The following is a 22,364-nucleotide window of genomic DNA, read 5'->3' as shown; positions in this document are numbered from 1 at the left end:
CATCATACTGACAAGTTAATGTGTGTTGGTTGGGAAAGCTTTCCTAGAACTAAACCTGAAATAGTATATTGTATGGCTGCCAGCAGAGTGCTAGCTTCCAATTTGCTTTTTGGAAGTTTCTTTAGCTTTCAGTTTGAACTGTGATCCACTCCTGTGTAATCCCAACAGTTGTAATCTGGTTGTTAGCCAAAACACTGCATTCTGCAGTTTTCAAATTTAGGAGTGTCTTTGTTTTGTGTTTTGATCAGAGATTCCCAAATAGCAGCCTGAGTAGGTACGTCTGCACTAGCACAGCTTAATGTGCAAATTAACCAGAATGGGTAGCAATATGGAATTGGTGATGGAACAACCATTACATGTGAACAAGAGGACTGTGTATATATGGTGAACAGATGACATCAGTCATTGCCTGTATGTTCTTGGTATGTGCTCTGCCTTAAGATTTTGGGGTAGAGCTTAGCGTGTAAGCAGAACATAACAGTATGTTATTAACTCATGTTCTTGAAGTTAGGTGGAGAGGGTGGCTGAGGCAGGACTCGAGCTTACTGAGAACCCTTCTTTCAGCTCTGATACAGTTATGGTACAGAGACTTGAGAAAACAGTGGCGCTCTTAATTCATTGTAACAGTACCTTCTTTTTCTGTATTTTTAGGAAGGTGGTTGGAAAGAAATGGTGAATGAGACTGGATTTCAGTTAAAGGTAATTATTATAAATGTCTATCTTGTGACTGGGCTATGCACACTTCAGCATGCACATTTTCAACTAGCTATGAAAGACTTTGATGTAAAAATGAGTAAAAGGCATTTCTTAATGCTTACTTGTAACTACAAGAAAAAAGTCATGCTCATAGCATGTAATGGGTAAGTCTTCAGTTGTCAGGTTCTGTAGGAAGTTTAAAACTTACTGATGATCAGTGCTCAGCCTTGTAATTTTGCTAGTAGTGGGAGCTGTCATCCTTACAAGCTTTACAGCTAATGAACTTGAGATCATTGTAGTGCTTTTGTACGTTGATGCAAGCAGAGGAGTCTGAATTGTAGGACTTTGTGCTAAAAAGGACTAAGACAGGTGAATTTGGTGCATCTTTTCTGTTTAACAGAAACACGTCTTACAATAGTGCTACCCACATTGATATCAGTGAGTTGATGCTGCCCAGGGTGTGAATCTGTGAGAATCTAACAGATTGCTAAGCTCAGCTTGGAAAAGTTACCATGTGGGGACAAATACTGAGCTTTTGTTCACTGTGATGGGATCAAATCATGAAATCACAGCTCTATTTTTCTGAATAGTTAGAGCTGAAGAAAATTACTGGTGCTCTTAACCTCAGTATCCAAGGAACTTTGTTACTGGTACTTTGTGAGAATAACTTTCTCTTTTCGTGGTAGGGCTTGTGTTTCACTGGTGTTCATAATGCAGCAACTCTATTTTCCTAGCCCATAGACCTTTATTTCAGCTACAAGTTCAACCTTTTCAAACAACTTCCAAAAGTTTGTACTGACTTATTTGTTCAGGAGTGCACACTCTGGGAGAAAGGAAAAGAAAACTTGCTGCAGAGTACTGAGAATACTTGCATGCTTGAAAACACATTGTAAATCTAATGAAAGATGAGCTGAGTCTCATTTTCCTGCTGGTTTGGATTTTGTATGTAGTTTTTCCTTTACAATTCTTCTTTCCTTAAAGAAAAGTAACTTTTTTGCAGAATTCTGGGGAAAAGCTTCTTTTCTTTATTCAACATTAAAGTGTAAATAAAGCTCTCGTTGTTGGTTATTTAGAGGACAGATATGTGTAAAAATGGCTCACTGTGTGTGCAGGACTAGAATCAGACCACTGGTTCTGGCACTTCTGCTGTCTCTGCTGCTGATGCATTAAAGCAGGATGTGCATTTTGTCCCAAAGGGTTTAAACCAGGCCAACTTGACTTGAAATTAGGCATTAATGCAGTGTAGTTGAGCATTTTATAGTTGAATGTTGACGTTGGAGGCTTTGTTTATTCTGCCAACTGTGTCATTTAATCATGTATTTTCCCCCTTCCTGACCCCCAACACTTAATTTTGTTCTTCAGGGGATTTGTTACTTAGATCCTTTAGGAATGAGAAAGCAGTGGCAACTATTATTTCCCCCCACTCTTTAGTTTACTTACATGCTTATAGCATTGCAGTAGGAATACACTGTCTGAAACCTCTTTGATCGTACTTCATTTGGTGGAGAATTACCTCCAAAATGCTTGTAAGTATTGATCTTAAGTCAAGTTTAAGACTGGACAGATGTTTTTCTAACTATATAGCAGTGTGGTGCAAATGCTCATGAGTGGTGTGTGGGAGTTACTATGCTGTTAATGGCAAGAAGGAAATAATCCAACCTAGAATGTTGTGTGCTGGCAAAGTTTTGGCTCCTTCCTGACAGTGCTTTTATACTTACTGCACTCTTCCTTCAGAGCATTTCATGGCTGTAGCAAAAGGCAGTAACTTGCCACGTAACTGTAATGTAGGGAGATGATTGTTTTCAAGAGTAAACCCAGTGTATATGCTGTCCCAACGAGCCCAGATGGCTTTGGTGCTTGCCATTTGAACATAAACACAATGTTTGTGCAATGGCTACCTACAGGGGATGGCTTTAATTAATGGCAGAGTAACTTAAGTGGCTTTTGAACTGCAAAAGGACATGTGAGAAGGACACACGGGTGAATCTGAACTACCTGAAACCTGACTGAGACGTATAATGACCTGTGGAGACAGATCAGTAAAAATGCAAGGCCATGCAAGCCCTTGGTGTCCTCTAAATAAATACAAGGCTGGGCTGGGAGCTGCAACGTTCAATATTATTTGTTCTTCTCAGTGCCATGACTGCCTTCCCTTTGCAGTGTGTTAGTAGAGGAGTACTGGCTGGCAATGACAATGAACTTGTTTTATTCCAGTGTCAATCACTCTTACAGGTTTTGTTCATTTACATTTCAGTTTGTGGATGACTGTGTTGCTTGTGGAAAGACAGACAGCTAAAGCTAGCAAGCTGCTGTTCTGATACAGAACCATGGTGATGCAGAAGTTTTCCATCAGTAACTCTCACTCTAGTTGTTTTTTCCTAAACTTGGTTGCTTTCCTAAGTGTCTTCCAAATATGGAGGTGATTCCTGGTGAAAGGGGCTTGCACTAATGTTTAAATGCAGATATTTTCTGCTCAGGCCATGTGCAGTGGGAGGCAGAACCATCTTGAGCAGGGCATGTCTCTTCAGTGGGCCTTACTGTGAAGGGCCGTAAAGGAAGGACTTCCCTTTTTGGTCTGGGAGAATGCCATGTTCCATTCTCTGTACAGTTCAAAACAGCTCTTTAAAATCTGCTTTGGTAAAACCAGTGCACAGAATATTGCTGTGTCATTTACTAACAGTAACAAGTACTGCTGAAGTAACTTGCTGCTAGCTGGTTGTGGCACCAGTTAGAAGTGCTTTTATAGGAAATAGCCTCACAAGATATATTTCTTACTGGTCTTTCAGTAGAAAGAAGGATGTTGTGATCAGAAGTAAACTTCAGCCCTTTTACTTATCCTGTGATTTTCATGCAGTATAAATGAACCTTGTGTAAGCTGCACGTGGAATGCCTGAAAAGTTGTGATCTGGGACCTCTGGATGAGGCTGGGATGTCTCATCTGCATTGGTACCTTTTATTTCAGAGTGAATTCCCATTGTCACAGTTTTTTAAAATTCAATTAAACTTAAAAACAATGAGACAGCCAAACAAATAAAACAAGCAAGAAGAAAAAAAACAATCCACCCACCTTCTTAGGGAAATTCTCTGCTGCTGCTACAGTCATTAATAAAGCAACAACACAGAAATTAAGATAGCTAATTACCTTTTTAATTAGGTATGAACTTTCCTCTGTGGAGAATTATATATGCTATGTTATGGAAAAGAACACTGCATTAAAAATAGCTCTACTCTGATATACAAATTACATATTTTCTCTAAAGCAACTCATAAAATAAGAGAACACCATGTATGCCTTTGATTTCACTGGGGATCTGTTCCTAGCAATAAAGAGCGTACAGAGGTCACTCTACCACTGGTTTTATTTGGTTTGAAAAATATAAAATAGTTTGTCCATATGGTCTTATGTTACCTAATTGCTTCATCTAAAAAGAATGTAGGGTTGTGTATCTTAACTCCGTGATTTGTGTAGCGTTTTAAGAAGGAACTATTTTTGTGGGATTTAGGATTATACCAGCTTAATGCTAGTGGATACTGTTTGCACCCAAGTTCACACAAATATCTTGGTTTTCTACTTCTTAATAAAAGATCTGACACGTAGGGCAGCTAGTGTCAACTTGTTCAGTGTTTGAAGATTTAAATATGCCAGGAAGGCAAGAGTTTTTTTTTCTAATGGTGCTGCCAGAAAGCTGAGGTTTTTGTCACTGGAATTTAATTGCATTAAATTAACAAAGCTTTTTTCCCCTTTTTCAGGCAGATTCCAGATTAAAAGCTCTTAATGCAACATTCAGAGTGAAAAACCCAGACAAGTAAGATTCCACATCCTTCCTCCCTCCCTTTCCCCTTTTCAGTTACAACTGTAACTTCAGATGACAAACTATTCTATCTCCTTAGAATAAATTCAGAAAAGAAAAATGATCTTTCTGCACCTTAGTTCTGAACAGAAGCTCAATAAGGAGGCAGTATGAACAGATTTGATACATCCTGTTGCTAGAAGCAGGAAAATGCCATCGCTTTGTGGAAAATGAGTCCTTCCTTTTATCTAGATTAAAAGCATGGGAAAGTAAAATAAAATAAGAACACACAACACCAGACCAGAGAAATAACTTCTTAATATTTTTGCTTGCAATGAAATCTTTCCAAACATGAACAGAGTACAGATTGATAGTAGATCTTTCCAAAAGTCTGCTAGTGTACAATTCTGGATGCATGCATGCTGGTGCTGTAGTTCATAGCTGTCTCCGAACTGCCAGATTTCACAGATGCTTGTGGAGGTCTTGAGGTCAGTTCAGCTCTGCTGCAATTTGGGATACTTGGTGACAGGCACTGAAAGCAATCTGATGGATCAAAAGACTGGTCAGAAGAATAAGGATAAATAGTGGAAGGATAATCAAACCCTCAGTGGTGTGAGGAGATATGAGTGTCTGCTGTAATAGTCTGAAACATTACAAGTCTGTAATAGTTGGAAACGTTAGTATGCAGCAATAGGGGCAAGAGATTTTGCTGATTTCCATTTATAAGTATTAGACACACCTGCAGAGCCCTTATGGATTGATCTGCTGTTCAGCAGTCGCAATAGGATGTGCTCTTTAGGGACAGGGCATGTGCCTGACTGCTTTCTGTTGTCTGTTCTCTTTATGCTTTCCCAGCACCCATGGGCATTGTATTAAGGGTGTTAGAGGGCACATACCTTTCTGAACTTCTTGGTATCCATTGGCAGATTTCTGAGTTGGTGCAGGCCCTCTTTTTTGGAATTTGCTGATGGTATTTATTTTTGCTGCCTCCTGTGGCAGCAAGTATTTTAGTGAGTATTTAATGCATATGAACATTTATGAACGAGGTCATGGCAATAATAGGTGAAGTTGTTCCCACATTTGAGTCCTGTATCTATTTTGTTTGTGAGCAGCAGGAGTTTGCTTTCCCTTCTTATGTAATGGGAAAACTTTGCCAGTAATCTGCCCGTAGGTGAGAAAGACTGGTTAATACTGAGATGAGACATTTACTGATATCTTTCAAGGCAATGTTTCAGAAAGCAAAGCTGTTGTTGAAATATGGGTTGGTAAAAAGCATGAAAAGAGTTAATACAAGGAAAATAGGAGGAAGGAATTGTAACAAAAACAATCCCTGGATATCTGACTTCACAGTGCTTAAGAGATACAGCACCTGCTTTCTATTGTGTTCTGCCACCTACGCAACTTCCAAATTGAACACTTAGTTACAGTGGCAAGCTATTTTACAAGTTGTATAATAACCAATGAGCGTATCCTGTATTTGTTTATTAAAAGGCTCTCCCTGAGTATTGCATGTGTGGCTTGAGGAGGCACAGTGCCTTGCTTTGTCTAGCACAGTAATGCCTGAGCTGCCTGCAGTCTGACTCCTTACCCCTTTGTTACCTTTGATGCTTGTTTGAGTGGGTGGTAAAGAGGGTTCAGCAAGTTCACCTTGCTATAACTGATGGCATTGCTGTGTGGAGTGTAGATGTTCTGTGTATGTCCAGCTGCCTGAACCAGTGAGGGTCCAGATGAAAAACTGCTGCGGCTACCAGTTCAGATTGTGCTGTGGTGCCGTGGAACTGCACCCTTACCTTAAAGCAACATGAGGAACTTTAAACAGCTGAGGTGATGCTGCTCTTGGAGGTCAAAGGCAGACTGGGAGTTAAAGCTCTTCCTGTGTGAAGCAGTTAATATCTTTTCTGATGGAATTATATAGTGATAAAACTTAGGTGTTCTGATTGTCAGGGGTAAATTTGCAGTCTGTCTCCTACAGACCTCTTTTGAATTCACACCTGTCCTCTTCTATACTTTGTTCTTCCTTAGTACTTTGAATCAAAACAATAGCTTTCTTCTTGGTGAAAGATTTCTTTAGAAAACTCTATGTTGTTTCTGAAGGCAGAATTAAAAACCAAAACTAACAGAAAAGCACCAAAACACAAAAACTGCTCTCTATCACAACGCAGGCAAATGGCACTGTCCTTGTAGTACTGTCCTTACTGATTTGGAGAACTACAGCTGAGTAAAATGCCCAAAGTAAATAACTCGTATTGAAATGCCATCTACCATAAATGAAATATTCTTTTGTGCCATTACCATAATATCTTTATGCAAAGAAACTTGATAATTTCCCTTACAGAGTTGTGGACTGATCAGTTCGTCATTTGTATCTGAAGCTCTGTTTGGTTGCTTAGTTCTTAAATATATGAACTGTTGGTAGTGTTGCAGAACCAGTAAAACCAAGGGAAGAGAGCTAGACTTGTTTCAGTAGCTGAGTGCCAAAATCGCATCTTGGTTCACAGCTTCTTTTGTTACAATACACTGGGAAGTAAATATCTCTGTATATGCCTCTCCAAACTCAGTTTGGAAGTTAGGTGTTACTGTAATTATTTTTTTACATGAGTACTAAGAAGTGCTTGAGAAATAAACATTTGATCTACAACATCATCAATCTCTTAAAAACACTTTTTCCTAAGAGTTGGCATTCTTAAGACTCACTCTATAGGAAACATTGTGCAAAATCCAGTTTCACTTTGGTTTATGCTGTTCAGAGACAATAAGGCAGCTTGATTCAAAGGTGATTTTCTTTTTCTTTTTTTTTAACATGGGGGAGGTATTGGTATGGGAGATGATACATTGCTGCTGGAGTCTGGGATGCTGGAAGTTGTTCTGGGTTCCTGATTCTTGCCTTCAGGGAGAGTACAGCATTTCTAAAAGCTTTCTTGCCACAAAACAGAGTAAATAACACCTTTCATTATAAATTTCTGGAGTGGGAAAGGGAGTCTTCCTGAGCTGAAGGCATCCTTTTTAATCTTTTGTTCTTAGTTCAATTATTTCAAATATCTTTGCTGTTTGTGTCTGCAGCTGTCTGACATGCTGCCCTGGTGCATATTTTCTAAAGTGTAAACTGAAAAGATTGCTCTCAAAACCCCACTGTGCAGATCAATGACTATTTATTTTTCCCATACAGTTTCTCTGCTGGCTTTTAAATCTTTTTATGTACTTTAACCCTGTATGTGTCACAGTCTTATAAAAGATGCTCCTTGGAGATCAGAAATACTAGAAATGGTAATAAAACTTCTACTTCCTGAGTATAGAGAGGAGAGTTTTTCAGGTGAGGACTTCCTGGCAGGGGAAGAAGTGTTAAATGAAAAACCTTGGAATTTCGTACGTGGTCACCCAAAGCAAGTGATGTGACTCATTTCAGTAAGGCCTCGTAGCCACAAACTATCCTGATGTACAAAACCTGGCTGTATGCATGAGGGGGGATTAAGGTTTTTTGTTTGTTTTTTTTCCTCAATGTTTAATCATCAACTTGGAAGGCTAACTTCAGTCTCCCATTCTTTAGTTCTAGTTGCATTCTTCCATGTTACTAATTTGCTTACTTTCAGATCACTGTACCTAGTAAGCTAGGTAAAGTTATTTCTGGCTTTCTACCTAAATGAAATAGGTTCTTGTGTGCTGCCTGTTTCCATAGTAAGTTGTGAGTTAGATTTGAGTGTAACAGGGAGGGTTTATGCATGCAGAAGTGTCTGCTGCTGTGGTTTAATTGGTTACCAGTGCCTAGCGAAGCTGTGATAATTGACTCTTCTTCTAATTACAATGGCCTAAGTTGTATCAACTGAAACTAAAACCAAGGGTTAATTGGGGTGGATGATAAAATTCTTCTCAGCAGTAGCAGGCTGGCAGTGTGCATGTGAGCATTCAGTGACTTACCTGACTGGTTAAGCTGTGCTAACTTGCTTATAGCCACAAGCAGGTCCAGTTCTCAGTAGGGTTTTATGCACAGCTATTAAAGTTCCACGCAGCTGAGCCTTGAAAGCATTGTGACAATGGTGGAAGCATTGTGAATGCTTCCCCGAGCTTCTGAAACACTGTACTCAACACTGGCTAGATAGCAGCTGGAAAGGGAAGTTCTTTTGTCAGGTAACAAATGTGAATGTGTTCTTATTAACCAGTATGGTTCAGCTGATTTTGGCTTTACAGTTATTTTAAGCTTTCCTCTTCAGTAACACTTGCTTTTATAAATCCCATAAAAAAAATTAATAGCAGCGATTTCAGTTAACTACTTATCTCATAAAAAAAATTGATGGAATGCTGATTGAACCGTCAGCATTTGCATATCACAAGTAGTAGTCAGACAAGTGTTGGGGTTGTTTGCTTTAGGGGAACTGAACTCTGCAACCACTTCTTTAGGAATCTTCAGCTAATTTCCTTCTACACCAAACCAGGCTTCAATACAGTCTTGCTGGTGTAGCGTTGTGGCTCTATCTTGCATTTATTGAAAGCTTACTTTCTTGATGACTAATGATGTACTATCTGTTTCCTGCTCCCAGGAGGTTTACTGAACTAAAACACTATAGTGATGAACTGCAGTCTGTCATATCACACCTTCTGAGAGTCAGAGCTGTAAGTATTTCCCATGTGTGTCGTGACAAATAGTACAATATATACTTACAAGGCAGCATTTCTTGTTTAGTTGAGAGAAATGGTGTATGTATTCTGCAATAAGAGCAGTTCTGACTGAGAGCCCAGCTCTAGAGCAGGGGGCAGGAGATGATGAGGAGAGCATTGCCTTTGTACAGGTTTTGGAGGGGCTGTAGAAAGAGTCCTATATACAACACATCAAGGATAACATTCGTGTTTGTAATCTGCTCTCCCCACTGATGATCCTGTCTACAAGGTGTTTTAAAGAGGAACAAAATGTCTTTTTCTCTCAGCTTGCAGGATGTCTTTGCTAGGAAGGAACCCAAAGCTCAGTTTTCTGGTCAGACATACAATATTTTGTTTTCCAGAGCTTTTAGTATGAATTGTACATGCTTCCCAGTACACTTTTTTTTTTTTGCTAATTCTTCAATCTCTAAAGAATAATGTTCTTTTTAATGATAAGAATAATTATGTCACACATCAAGATTCTCTATGGGCTGACAGTGGAAAAATATAATTAAAAAAAGGCACAAATAGGAAATCACAATTCCAATAATGAGCAGCAAGGTACTGCTTTTTTACTGTGCTTAACAGGGATTTCATTTTTGATGGGAGCTGTGCTGTGGAATAGGTTGGTAATTGATTGATCTTTTGAGCTGAAGTACTTGAGAGGATTAATCACTGGGGTTCTACTCACAGTGCCTTTTTCTCAGAGCTGTGTGTGCATCAGAACTCTAAGGTGATTTCTTTTTCACTGCTTTAACAGACCGGTAACTAACTCTTATAGAACTCATTGGTATGTCACAATTAGAAGGGCAGTACTGGGGTTACAAGTCACACTTCAGAGTGTATACCTGATATTCAGGCATTGCTGCCAGCATTGAAAGGCTGGCTGCAGCAGGTCCTCTCTCTCCAAAGAGCTGAAAGGATTTATCTAGTTGTGGCAATATGTTCTGCAATGGATAGCTTGTTTCCTTTCCTTTGTTTCACTGAGCTGGATGGAAAAATGAAGTCACTTGTTTGAATTCTAGTGAGACTTTCCCTGCCATCTTGATGTCAGGGTGGATTGCTGTCTTGTCATCTTTATGTTAAATAAGCAGGCATGCATGTAAACCTAGCATTAGTCAGATGAAAGAGGCTGTGCCTTACAGCTGGATTTCAAAATCTGAATTAACTGATAATTTGCAGTCTCAGTAGACACATCCTGTATGTGAGCACTTCTGAAGAAATACTTTGAATATTGCTTTTCAGTACAGCCTTGACTGTGACTTCAGTCTTCAAAGATTTTCTGCTTTTGAGTTTTCCTTCAGTAGTGGCTTAGATTAGACGTGAGCCTAAACTTGTTTGCCTGTGTGAAAGCAATAGGACTTCAGCTCAGAGTTTGTGCATGGGTATTCACAAAGCAGCTCCATTTTAATGTTCATGACCAAAACTAACCTTGAATGTTTTAGAGGGTAGCAGACCGGCTGTACGGCGTCTATAAAGTTCATGGCAACTATGGGAGAGTATTCAGGTAAGAGTTCATCCAGTTTTTAAATGTCTCACAGGTATTCTAGAGAGAGTAGTGAACTTAGTTATGTTTATCAAAAGCGGAACAACATATCTGAAACATTGAAATGTCTGACTTGAAAAGTGTTGTTTTGCTTGTGTTGGATCTCTGGATCTGCTGCTCTTAGTCAGACGTGGACAACTTCAGCTTTTCGTTTTGTTTCCCAGAACTTTGGGACTTTTGTTGTGACATAGGCATTCTGTTTGTTTAGAATGTCACTTACTGCCTATTTTGAGGCAGTTTTCTCTGAAAAACCTCTAGATTCTTCTAATAGTTGAAAACCAATAGTTGAAAACTCTACGCAATGTTAGTAACTTTTTTTTTTAAGTGAATTTGCCAATCGTTTTGATTTATACGAGTGAATTGCATGCTGGAGTTCTCCATCTCACTGGAGAATTAAAGAATCTAAACTTCTGGTTAAGGGAAACCTCCTGCTTCTACACAGTGTTCAAGTGCTAAATTTAATTCTCTGGGTTAATGGATTGCAGATGTCTTTCTCATTGGGGGTTTTAAAGTGAAATTAGGTGTAGTTCTATAATAACACAAAGACAAACAAATGTCAACATGAACAGTGGAATGTTTATGAAAAAGGACAAAATAAATGCATTAGGCATAAGTTATGCGAAATATAAGTGGACCCCTTCTTTTTTCTTGTATAAATAGTTGTTGACGTAATTCTTATAGCTGATAAACCTCATGAGGTTTCACGGAGCTGAGAGCACAAAGTTGCACGGGCATGGGTGCCGTGAACAAGCCTCCTACTATCTCTACTGGAGCTGATTCCTATGTGATCTAAATAGCCTCCTCAATGTGAATAGGGAGTTGCAGTAATGAGGAAATTATTATTGTTATTATTTTTAATGAGTGGAACTAAACAGAAGTCTACAATGGAAACAGGAAACGGCATACACCAACTCGTTTCAGTAGAGGTAAAATGCTTGCGAATGTCAAACCCACCTTTTGTTTTTTTTATTGTTTTTTTTTTAAATGAGAAGCATCTGTCTGATAGTTGCCAAAAAGAAACTGAGCTTTCCACACTTGCAACACAAGGTAGATAAAATTCTGTTTGAGAAACCTTCTTATCTTTTCTTTAAGTGACCATCATTTAATTTTAGCTGTTTAAACAAGACCCTCTTGGCTCAAAACAAAGTTTAAGCCATGCATGTTTGTTTGTCAGGACAACTGTAGGCAGCAGGGACAGTTGTTGAAGAAAATGCCTTTCGTAGCCTCACTGCTACGCTGTCAGTGCTGCTGCTCACAGGAAGAAAACAGTTTGGCAGAGTCCAACTGCAAGGCAATTTCCATTCAGGTGTCACCTGGAAAGAAACTATATACAGGATGCAGCTTATTAACTTTCCTTACCCTTCACGTGTGATGTTGCTTCTCGTTTGTTTTTCAAACAGTGAGTGGAGTGCCATTGAAAAGGAGATGGGGGATGGGTTGCAGAGTGCTGGCCACCACATGGATGTGTAAGTACTGACTGAATATCTGATAGTTTGATGTAAGCCAGATGTAGAACTCTCCCTCTTTCCTCTTTTCCCTCAACCCAAAGTACATACAAGTAGTATACCAAGAAAGCTGGGGGCACATTGTTTTTAGGTGTGCAGTGTTTCTGTGCCTTGGATGCAGGCATAATTTTAGCATCCATATATTGTATTAAGTAGCTCAAAAGGTCTCAGGAGAACCAGAGTGGTTTCTTTTTTATTATTATTTTGAAATTGTAGAAGTGTTTGGAATTCTTCCAGCCTTTCTTTTAAGCTACTATGCCAGAAACTGGTGGAATACAACCTTAATGTACTGCAGGCATGATGAGATCCATTTGTTTTTGATAGCAGTATTTTGTACCATGTAGTAGATGGTACACAGATTTGGACTCAATCACAGAAAGTTAAGAAACTTAATTATTTAGCTCCAAAACTCTAATGGATTCTTGAAACAAATACTGTCTGGATCTAATAAAGTAGAGAATCCTCCCTTTTTGCATCTCTAGAGTCAGTTGGCAGAGCTGCATGAAACACAGCCTTCAAAATAAGAGTCCGACGTTTCATAGTGCTCACAGAAGCAATACTCCAGGTTCTTACTTTTCAGGTAGTCCTGTACAATACAGTACAGGAATGGAACAACTTCTCCTGACTCTGGATCTTTTTTTGTAATCAAGTACTATTGTAAAGTAGCAACTCCAGCAAGAGATGGGAGCTGTTTGTCATTCCTTCATATGTATCATAATTTTTCATTGTTTTCATACACATGAAGTGTAATTTGTGTAGAAGCAAAGCTATCAGTTTTAGATTATGCTGCAGATCTATGTATGTTGTACATACGTACGTGTTGGTTGTGATTGTTACTAAGCCCTGGCTAATGGAAGGCTTTGAAGAGCCATGCCAAAACACCCTTGGTTGTGGTTTTTTTTTTTCTTTTCATATAAATTTTGCTTTAATCAGATCTTCAAGAATTTGAACCTTTTGTGTAATTTGTTCCCACTTCTGTGCCTTGGTTAACGTGGTGCTTTACATCCTAAAAAACGATTATATTTTTTACTCTACTGAATTAAAGAAATGAATGATGCATTTTGCTTTCAGAAGAGAATAACTGAAATAGAGATGGAATGTGGTGTTCAGCACCTACTACTATATCCATGTCATACTGCTGATTTCTTGCAAGCCCAGTGAACGTTCCCATAACATTAGACTGAGGGCTTTTTTGCAACTGAAAGCTACTTCAGGAAAGCTGCCTCTTAAACTTCAAGACAAATTTAATTATTCTTTATCTATCCCATGTGCTGTATTCTTTACTAGATATTTTTTTAAAACTTTCAAAGTGTTACTGCTTGGGATGATAATATGGAAGACCTCTGGATATGTGTTGTATGATTGGATGAGGCTTGCTAATGCGATAAATAAAAACAACTCGGTATGCTGAGAAAGTGACTGACTGTAATGCTGGCATTTAAAATATGAAAGAAGAATATTCCTAGCCTTTGACTTCTGCCCTTTATGCAATTAATGAGTGACCTTTTATCTATTCATCAACTGGACAGTCATTACAGGTGGAATCAGTCTTAACTAAAACCATGTTTTAGTTGAGGATTCCCACAAAGAGTGGGAACTTTCAGGAATTACTACAGTGTTTCTCCTTAAGATTTTCCCTGGTTTGTTGATCTATTTTGGACAAACTAGTGTTTAAATTTCAGCTCAGACAGTCAGAAGTACAGTTTGTCATAGAGCTACCTTGAAAACAAACTGAAGTGTGACTTGAAAAATCCTGTCTAGGTGAGATCTTTTATGGTGTGTGTTTGTTTATTTTGGGAAAGTTGTTCTGCCACGTGCAAGCTCTGGTACTTCTCTAAACTTAGAACTTATTTGAAATTGAAATGTGTTCCATCTGCTGTCCTGGGAAATCTAACCACTATACTAAAATCATTGTACTTCAGAACTTAAAAATGGAGGGTGAGCTGCACGTGACCTGTGTGACTGCAGGATTTTTCAGAACATGTATGTGCATGGCAGTTTTATCACAAGGAGGCCTGGCGTGCCCATGAAAAACCCTGCTATATTTTTGAGTTCAGAGCATCTAAACAACTTACGCTTGGATACTGAAATTCATATCTGAGAGATGACCATGTCTACCAGCCTTTCCTCAGGCTCCACATTGTAGCCATTCTCCTGCAGGTAGCTGTTGCCTCTTCAAAGCCTTAGTTCGTATTTCCTTCATAGCAGGCCTGATGGTAACATTCAGTGCAAGTGTCTCAGACACCTCCCTTGTATTTCCAGGGGTCTGAACGGCATTATTTCTTATGGAGCATGCAGGATTTTCTGTTCTCTCCCAGGTCATGTTACCAGTTACAGTTCAGATTGACTCTGCCAGTTCTTCCTTAGAGATAATTACTGGAGAGGCACCAGGAGAAACTGAAGAACTCAAATACTTTGCAGAAACTTCAAAGGCAAGAAGGGCCCTCATTAGCACTTGGGTTGCAATGCAGCGGTCAATAGGCAAGCATGGACACAAGCTCACAGCAGGGAGCCTGCAGCTGTGGGAATGCTTATTTCTTCCATGCCAGGGATTGCCCCGGTCTCAGAATCCAAACTGAACTGGCAGAGTAGATGAAGGCATTTGTGGTAGGATCTCATTTGTTCTGTTCGTCTGTAGTGGTACGTGCTTTGTACTGAGGTGGTGGCCTGTTGTCACTGTGCCAAGTGAGGTGGGCACGTCTCTTAGCTGTGGGCCTGACCCTGTAGGTGTTTCTGAACAGTCATACTGGTTAGTGGAAGACATACTAAATGGTGTTCAGCTGGCAATATAAACTAGAAAAAGAAAGTGCTTTTTGCCATTTTTAGTAGATGGTCTCTTAAATGATACGGAATGAAACTCGCTGAGTGTAAGAGATGTGGAGTTGAAGCCTTCGTGCTACTCAAGTTTTCTCTCTAAAGGGCAAGATTAGACTTGTTTTTGCTCTGAACTTGCCTGACTTACACAGCAGACAAAGAAACAAGGAGCTGAAGGGCTTCGTGTTCTGGTGTTCCAAACACTGCTGTGAGTTTTGTGTTCTCAGGCTTATGAGAAGGCTGAATAACAGACAGTACAAACAGCTTCTTAAATTCTGCTTCTTTGCTTACCATCAGCTGTGATGCTCACATTTCTAAGCCTTAGTGCTTCCAGCCTTGTAAGGGTTCTTCTGCATCATATCTTCTTTTTTGCCTTGGTGCTGCTTCTTGACAATCCACTGAAGAAAAGGAATAAATTGTTACTTTCCTGTAATAAAACCTGCCTCATCTTCAGCAGGAAACTTACGATAAATCTTGTACTCATCAAAAGATTTATTGTAGTAACATCCAAAGAAACAGGCCTGCAGGAGTGTTTATATTAGCTGATTCAGAGTTTAATTAAAAACAAAGGACAGAGGAAAAACCCTTCTTAGAAGCATTTTGCTGTTTTACTTCATGACTGGCCTTTCTGTCAAACAGGTGTCCTCTCTTGCTACTGTCTGTGCAAACCTTACAGTTTAGATTAAAGAACTTCCTATTTAACCATGGCTGTTTTTCACCAGATATGCAGCTTCTATCGATGACATTCTGGAAGAAGAGGAACATTATGCGGATCAGCTGAAGGAGTATCTCTTCTATGCAGAAGCACTACGGTATGTGCAGAAGTATGCAGCTCAAGTGAAGACCATCATGCTTTCCTCTAACATGTTGGTGCTGAGTTTAATTTGATATCCTGTTCTCCAAGCAGCAGCAAATTCGATGCTTCACGTTCCCATCTCTTACTTTGGTTATTCACATTTGATTGCTGTATGGGTGACAGTAAGAATTTAGAACTAAGATGACTAATAGTAAAATGATGGAAATGTTGAAATCTGGCTACTCTAGAAGATAATGCTGTTTATTCCTTTGGTTACAGTGTTTCCTTGGCTTCTCATACAGTGGTGCCCCGGTGTGCTGGGAACTTCAGCTTTTAAATAGGCCAAATAGAGCTGTTACAGCTATTACAGATTTCAGCAGGTTTCAGAGTGTGCTGTATAGCTTTCATCTGCTATACATTATTGTGCAGCTAAATGCTGTGGGGTTTGTTTGTTTGTTTTTTAGACTAGACTTACCAGGACAGTCCTCCTTCCCAAGCATGGATACAGAAGCAAAACTCTTTATGCAGTAAGATTGTACCTAGTGCTGTTATGCTCTTCCTGAGCTGGCTCTGAACTTCTTGGAGAGGTCCAGTAATGTTGTAGAGATTCAAGTGGGTGAGTGATGGCTGCTGTCTGAGAACCCAGAGCACAAGTAGCCCCCCCGGGAGATGATCGTGCATCCGGCAGCGGAGTACGGATGCAGCCTTGTCAGCCCACACAGGACTGGGACTTAGTGCAGGTGGTCAGAGGAAACTCGCCTCTTTTCCAGATGAAAGGCACTGTGTGAATCTTAAAGCACGCTTTCTTGATTTGTTTAAAAAATTAAAATGCCAGGAATTTTATGACTGAGTGGGGCATTGCTGGCGTGACAGGCTCTATCTCCAGATACTTTTTGTCAAGGCTGTGATTTTTCTCAAATGTATTTTGAATAAAATTATTTTACAGTGATGTTCTTAAGTAGGTGTTAGGGCTCGTACTGCTGAGAGTGTCTTGAAATGAGTCTAAAAAGAAGAGTAGAGCAGCAGAATGCTGCTGTACTAAGAGCTTTCTTTGTACTTTGATCCAAGCTTGCTTAACTACAGCGATTGTAATGTTAGGCATTCTGTGATAAGGCTGTTGAGTTTGAGCTAGATAAATAACTGAATGTACTGCCTGCCAAAGAAAGCATTTTGCCATTTGTAGAGTTTAAATGGAGGGAAACGTAGCAAAACAAAGTAATACATGACAGATCTTTCATTACTTTTCAGGGCAGTTTGCAGAAAACATGAATTAATGCAATATGACTTGGAAATGGCAGCACAGGACCTAACATCTAAGAAGCAACAGTGTGAAGAGCTGGCAACAGGAGTGAGTCTTTCCACTTTCTTCTCCAGGATGGGTTATTTTGTTGGATTTGTTGTTGTTGTTGTTGTTGTTTTTTAATAGGGAGAGCCAAATTTCTTAGAATGACATTTAAATGGCACTAACGTGATGGTCTCCATTTATGAGAAGTGGCATCCTATGAGCTGTGGGGCCTCTGAGGTTTAAAAGTAACTTGGTTCTTAGTGATGTAAGCTCTTGGTACCAAACTCTTCTTAATGAGTATTGAGCAAGCAAAGGGTTGCAGGAAATAGGACTTGAGCAAAATAATACAAATAACTCTATCCCTGAGGTCAAAAATGGTAGGATTTGTGACAGGCTTTCTCTGCTTTTTGGAAGGTGGATGTTACTGATATGTGGTGCTAGTTCTGTTTATGTAGAAGATAATGGCTAAAAAAAAACCTACCACTAGTAACATGTATTTATAATACTGAACACGGTGCTGAGTCATCATGAATCTGTTGATGTTCTAGAGAACTCCTTTACGGCTTTTCTTTATTATACAAAATGTAAGACTTAAGTTCTTTCCTACTTCAATTTGGGGAAAAACTGTTCTGGAAACTTCCTAGTATCAGTGGAAACTTGTGTCCAGTCCATAGACAAGCCATTAGAGTCTGTACACACCATTAAATAACATGATGTTCAGACTCCAGAGTTCCTGGGTATAAAAGCTGAGATACAAGTTTCTGTTTAGCTCTGCCTCCTCACTTGTCTCAATCTAATGTGAGCCACCATGCCTCCCATATCTACCTGCCTATGGGACATACAAGAAACACTGTCCCATTTTCTGGTAATTAAGTCCAAAGATGAGCTGAACATGTAGAAAAAGCCCTAATAACTGGTAAAAATCACACTGTCTCACAACCGTGCTCAAGAATGCCAAACCTAGAGTATCTTTGTTTTTTTTGTTGTAGACTGTGAGAACGTTCTCCCTGAAAGGGATGACCAGCAAGCTGTTTGGGCAGGAAACCCCTGAGCAAAGGGAAGCCAAGATAAAGGTTCTGGAAGAGCAGATACAGGAAGGGGAAGAACAACTTAAGTCTAAAAATCTGGAAGGCAGGTAAACAGGCTTTATTTTTTCAAAGGAAACAAGGCTTGTCTTAGCAAGTCATTGACTGGATGCTCTTGAAGGTGTTTGCATTTTATAAGTGTTTTTAATATATTTTTGGTGTTTATGAGCTGTCTATAAAAGCTCCTGTCAGCTGCAAGTTGTGAAATAAAGTACAGTACATGCAGTTAGCTTCTGGTCTGGATATATGGCTTATGTAAAACCTGATGACTTTCCCAGTTACTGAGCCCACTCTAATGGCTGACTTGCTTGCTTTCATGTTCAGTTAGTAATATGTTTAGCAGGTGGGCATGTAGATCTGCAGCTGAATAGCCTAAACTCAAAAGCTGATTTGCTTCGAATACAGGATCTATTTGGCTTGTGTGTATGGGTCCTAAGCTAATATTCTGCTGCTTTTCGTATGGAGGACAACTGACTCCTGTTTGAAAGAGATTAGAAGTTCTGGCAAGCTGTGTTTGAGTAACTGCTTCTCAATGCTGTAATGAAATTTTCTTCAGGAATGCAAGCATTGAAAAAACAATATATATTTATATATATATATATAAAAAACAATATATATTTATATATATATATATAAATCAGCATTCCTTAAGCAATGTGATTATGTCAAAACATGTTCATCATATAATAGAAGGGGTAAATGTGGTATCTCCTGATATGTTAGGATTAGAGCAGAAAAGATAAGACTAGTTCACGAGCAGTTCAAAACAACAAGACATTCAGTAAATGCAATTTCTTAATCATTTTGACAGAAGTACTGGAAATCTGCTTTTTTAGCTCTGGAAGTAATTTTCAAGTGAATACTTGCCTTGTGTATGTGATCCAGTGCAAATGAAAGCATTGGATTACAGGAATCTACCTCCATTTTAGTTAAGAAGTACTGAAGACATATCACCAAACCAATAAAATTAATTCCTGAAGTGAATTGCCCAAGTCAAATGTTGTACTTTACTGTCTCAAGTCCTGATGGCAAGTGAGTTTTCGCAGTGGAATGACCAAAATTCTGATTTGACAACTGAAAAGGAAAGTGCAGTGTCGTGCAAACTGAGTGTTAGTATGAAGATATTTAGTCATCCCACTAGAATCAGAAAAAAGTATATTCTGAATTGTGCTGCTTCGATGGTAGTGATGCTTACTGAATATTTAAAAAAAAAAAAAATTGTGTGAAATTGCTTCTGATTTAAAATCCATAAGATGTAGATAGAGAATTAAGTAGTAGTGCCAGTTGTAAAATGAGAACTCTGGGATGCATAACAACTAAGAACTTGGTTTGCTGGCTGAAAGACGGAGTGCTCATCATATCTGGAACTGCTCTGCTGTGGGCTCGGAGGAGGGAAGACGAGCTGAGGTTGTAATATATAGACATTAACAGAAATAATGCTTTTAATTCCAGAGACTTTGTGAAAAGTGCCTGGGCAGACATTGAACGGTTTAAAGAGCAGAAGAATCACGATTTGAAGGAGGCGCTTATAAGCTACGCTGTTATGCAGATTAGTATGTGCAAAAAGGTATGTTTGCCTTTACAAAGCCGTATGTGTGTTTGTGTGTATACCCAAACTGATGTGTATATCACATTAGCAGAGGATCAGATGCAAACTATCAGCATCTAGGAACGTTGCAGTCACAGAAGGTTGGAAGTCACTAGTGTAAAACCTCCCATGGATTCCATCCTACTCCTTACTCTGAGACATACTGATACACGTAATAGGTAGTGTGGTCCAATTTTGGTGTGGTCTCTGTCCTGCTCTTGTGTAAGGTTCTCTGGGGCTTTTTGTTGAATTTTTTGTGGAACAACAAAAAAAAAAATCACACTTGCAAACCAAGTGTATTTCCACCTATTTATTTTCCATTATTTTTTTTTCTTTTTTTCTTTTTAAATTTTAAAAGGGAATTCAAGTTTGGACGAATGCAAAGGAATGCTTCAGCAAGATGTGATTATCTGGAAGTGAATTCCTCCTCCAAGTGCCAGAGAACGGAAGCACAAATGTTGAACACCGTTGTTAAGTTGCTACATGACTTACGTATAAATCATGAAATAAATGAGTTGAGTGAATAGTTTTTCTTTCTGCTGATTGCAATTGTTAATAAAGGACAAAAAGGATATCTTGTTAAATGTTTAGCCCAGGCTGCCACTACTGTGGCATATTTTATATGTGGTAGCAAATAATTCAGGAGTAGGAGTTACTGAAAACTACAACTCTGTACTTGGGCAAAGGTGTAGGGAAAGTTACCCCAGAAAGTATGAACTGAACTGTTCTGTGAGACTTGTGAAACACCACGCTCAATAATGTGTAGATCACTTCCAGATGCCCTTCTCTCAGCCCTTGCTGTTTAGAATTAGTAATGCTCAAGGGTGCTTTGGTTTTATAATAGGACACGCAATTGTGTTCTTGAGGTTTACACCATCAGAGGGACGAAAAACTGAAATACTGTAAGGCATAGAGTTCACATATAAATGCCTTTGCATGCCCACAGAGAAATGTGCTTTTCCAAAGTTCAGGTTAAGCAGTCTTAAGCTCCTGAGATATTTGGAGCTCTCTACAGTAGAGGCGTTGTATAGTTTGATATAATATTCTGCATTTACTGGTTCCCACTTACCTTTTGATATGGGCATTGATTTCATATCGAACTACTTCTTGCAAGTTAAGGAAACTGGTGGTCTATCTGAGCAGCAAAACCAAAGTCAAAGCTGGGTAAGAAACAGATGCAACTTCTGCAACTTCTGTTTGATTGTTTGGAACTTGTTTACAGTAGATGTGGATCTAGTCTATGGTATCTCTTCTTGTAACTGAAGTGGTTTGGCTCTTAAAACTGAAATACAAAACCTGGTGCAATTTTCCTAGTACTTAAGAGTAGTGATGTGCAGAATCTGCAATGAACTGAGGTGTCTGTCTGGCTCTTGTAATGATGTTTCTGTGTATAACATGGTATCAACGGTATAACATGGTTTGTAGTTACAGGTACTTGCATTAAGTGTTTCCAGTTATGAAAAACACTTAGCACTGTTTAATATTGGGCTTTTCCTACATTCCTAAGGTTCCTGAAGTCTTGTGGAATTCATTACACTTGATTGCTAATCCTCCAGGAAGCTTTGTAATATTCTGTTGGAAAGTGTATTTATTTTCTCTGGGTTGTAACACTACTCAGATCTTTTTTAAGAGATACTCCGGGAAGTCTTTAAAAGCTGTTTTGATAAATTATCAATAACGTGGTTACTTGACATGTTCCATGTCACTTCTGTCTCCATAGCATTTCTTTTCTGTAAAACCATTGTAAAGCTCTGGTGTACGCTACAGCTCCAAAGTCGGAAGTAAGAAGCTGGTTGCTTTGATGTATGTTAGCTTTTTCAAAGCTTTTGACAGTGTCACTTCTGGGAGGTGACGTTGGGCAGAAGGAGGTCTCTCTGTTTGATACTTAGGAGGAGAAGTGTTGTTCCATTCAGAGGATTGCGATACCCAGTTCTGATACAGGTTGAAGGACTCTTACATTCCAAACCAAGAAGTTGCACACTTGACGTGTTCAGTAAGCCTTCTAAAGGAGTGGTGCCTTAATACAATACCATGAGGCGCTAGGTAGGTATTTTTCATGCACTTTGATTTTTGGTAAATTTTTCTGGTGCCTCTTTCCATATTTCACTTGCTGTACAGCTTACTAAATGTATTCGTATGCCTTTTTTTCCTTGCTAGTTGTACTAAATTTAAGAAGGGAACAACAGTTCTTGTAAGTTTTGTGCCAAATAAGCTAAATAAAATTGCTCTTTGATATTTTTGTTATGCTGTTTTTGTAAAAATGCTGTCTTTGCAGTGCTGACAAATGTTGCTTAATTTCTTGAATTTGGTTCTTGGCCATCTTAGCTCTCAGACAGTATCCAAAATTCGGTTTGAAAGAAGAGAAGTAAATCTTGCACAACTAGTTGATTTGCCTTTTAGGTGAAGAACATGGCACTGAAGTGTGAAATTATCTGCTTGTTATATGCCACTTTGAGCCCTGCTTTGCTTTTGCCCAAACAGGCCTAACTATGTGAGTTTCATACATCTCGTCTGGGTGAGAGAAGCTGCATTTCAAAAGGGTTTGTGCTGTTTGACACAACTTGGGTGAAAGCTGAGTTAAGCGTAATTTGAACTAGCTTTATACCTTTTACTTCTGCTGTTTCCAGAC

At 39.0% G+C, this 22,364-nt stretch overlaps 1 protein-coding gene across 1 annotated transcript in view; it reads left to right on the top strand.

Moving 5' to 3' along the window:
* Positions 1-21,968, top strand: part of SNX4 (sorting nexin 4) — a 30,006-nt gene extending 8,038 nt beyond the window's left edge. The window contains exons 4-13 of the mRNA XM_003207684.4: positions 652-699; positions 4,447-4,502; positions 9,020-9,092; positions 10,562-10,623; positions 12,063-12,128; positions 15,704-15,793; positions 17,026-17,125; positions 18,052-18,197; positions 19,600-19,714; positions 20,094-21,968. Coding sequence (XP_003207732.2) covers positions 652-699; positions 4,447-4,502; positions 9,020-9,092; positions 10,562-10,623; positions 12,063-12,128; positions 15,704-15,793; positions 17,026-17,125; positions 18,052-18,197; positions 19,600-19,714; positions 20,094-20,141 — 804 coding nt within the window. The 3' untranslated portion in view covers positions 20,142-21,968. The remainder of the gene's footprint in view (positions 1-651; positions 700-4,446; positions 4,503-9,019; positions 9,093-10,561; positions 10,624-12,062; positions 12,129-15,703; positions 15,794-17,025; positions 17,126-18,051; positions 18,198-19,599; positions 19,715-20,093) is intronic.
* The last annotated feature ends 396 nt before the right edge of the window (positions 21,969-22,364 follow it).

This window comes from Meleagris gallopavo, chromosome 7, assembly GCF_000146605.3.
Source record: "Meleagris gallopavo isolate NT-WF06-2002-E0010 breed Aviagen turkey brand Nicholas breeding stock chromosome 7, Turkey_5.1, whole genome shotgun sequence".
NCBI lineage: Eukaryota > Metazoa > Chordata > Aves > Galliformes > Phasianidae > Meleagris > Meleagris gallopavo.
Note: the sequence above shows the minus strand (reverse complement) of the source record. Positions and strands in the feature narration are given on the sequence as shown.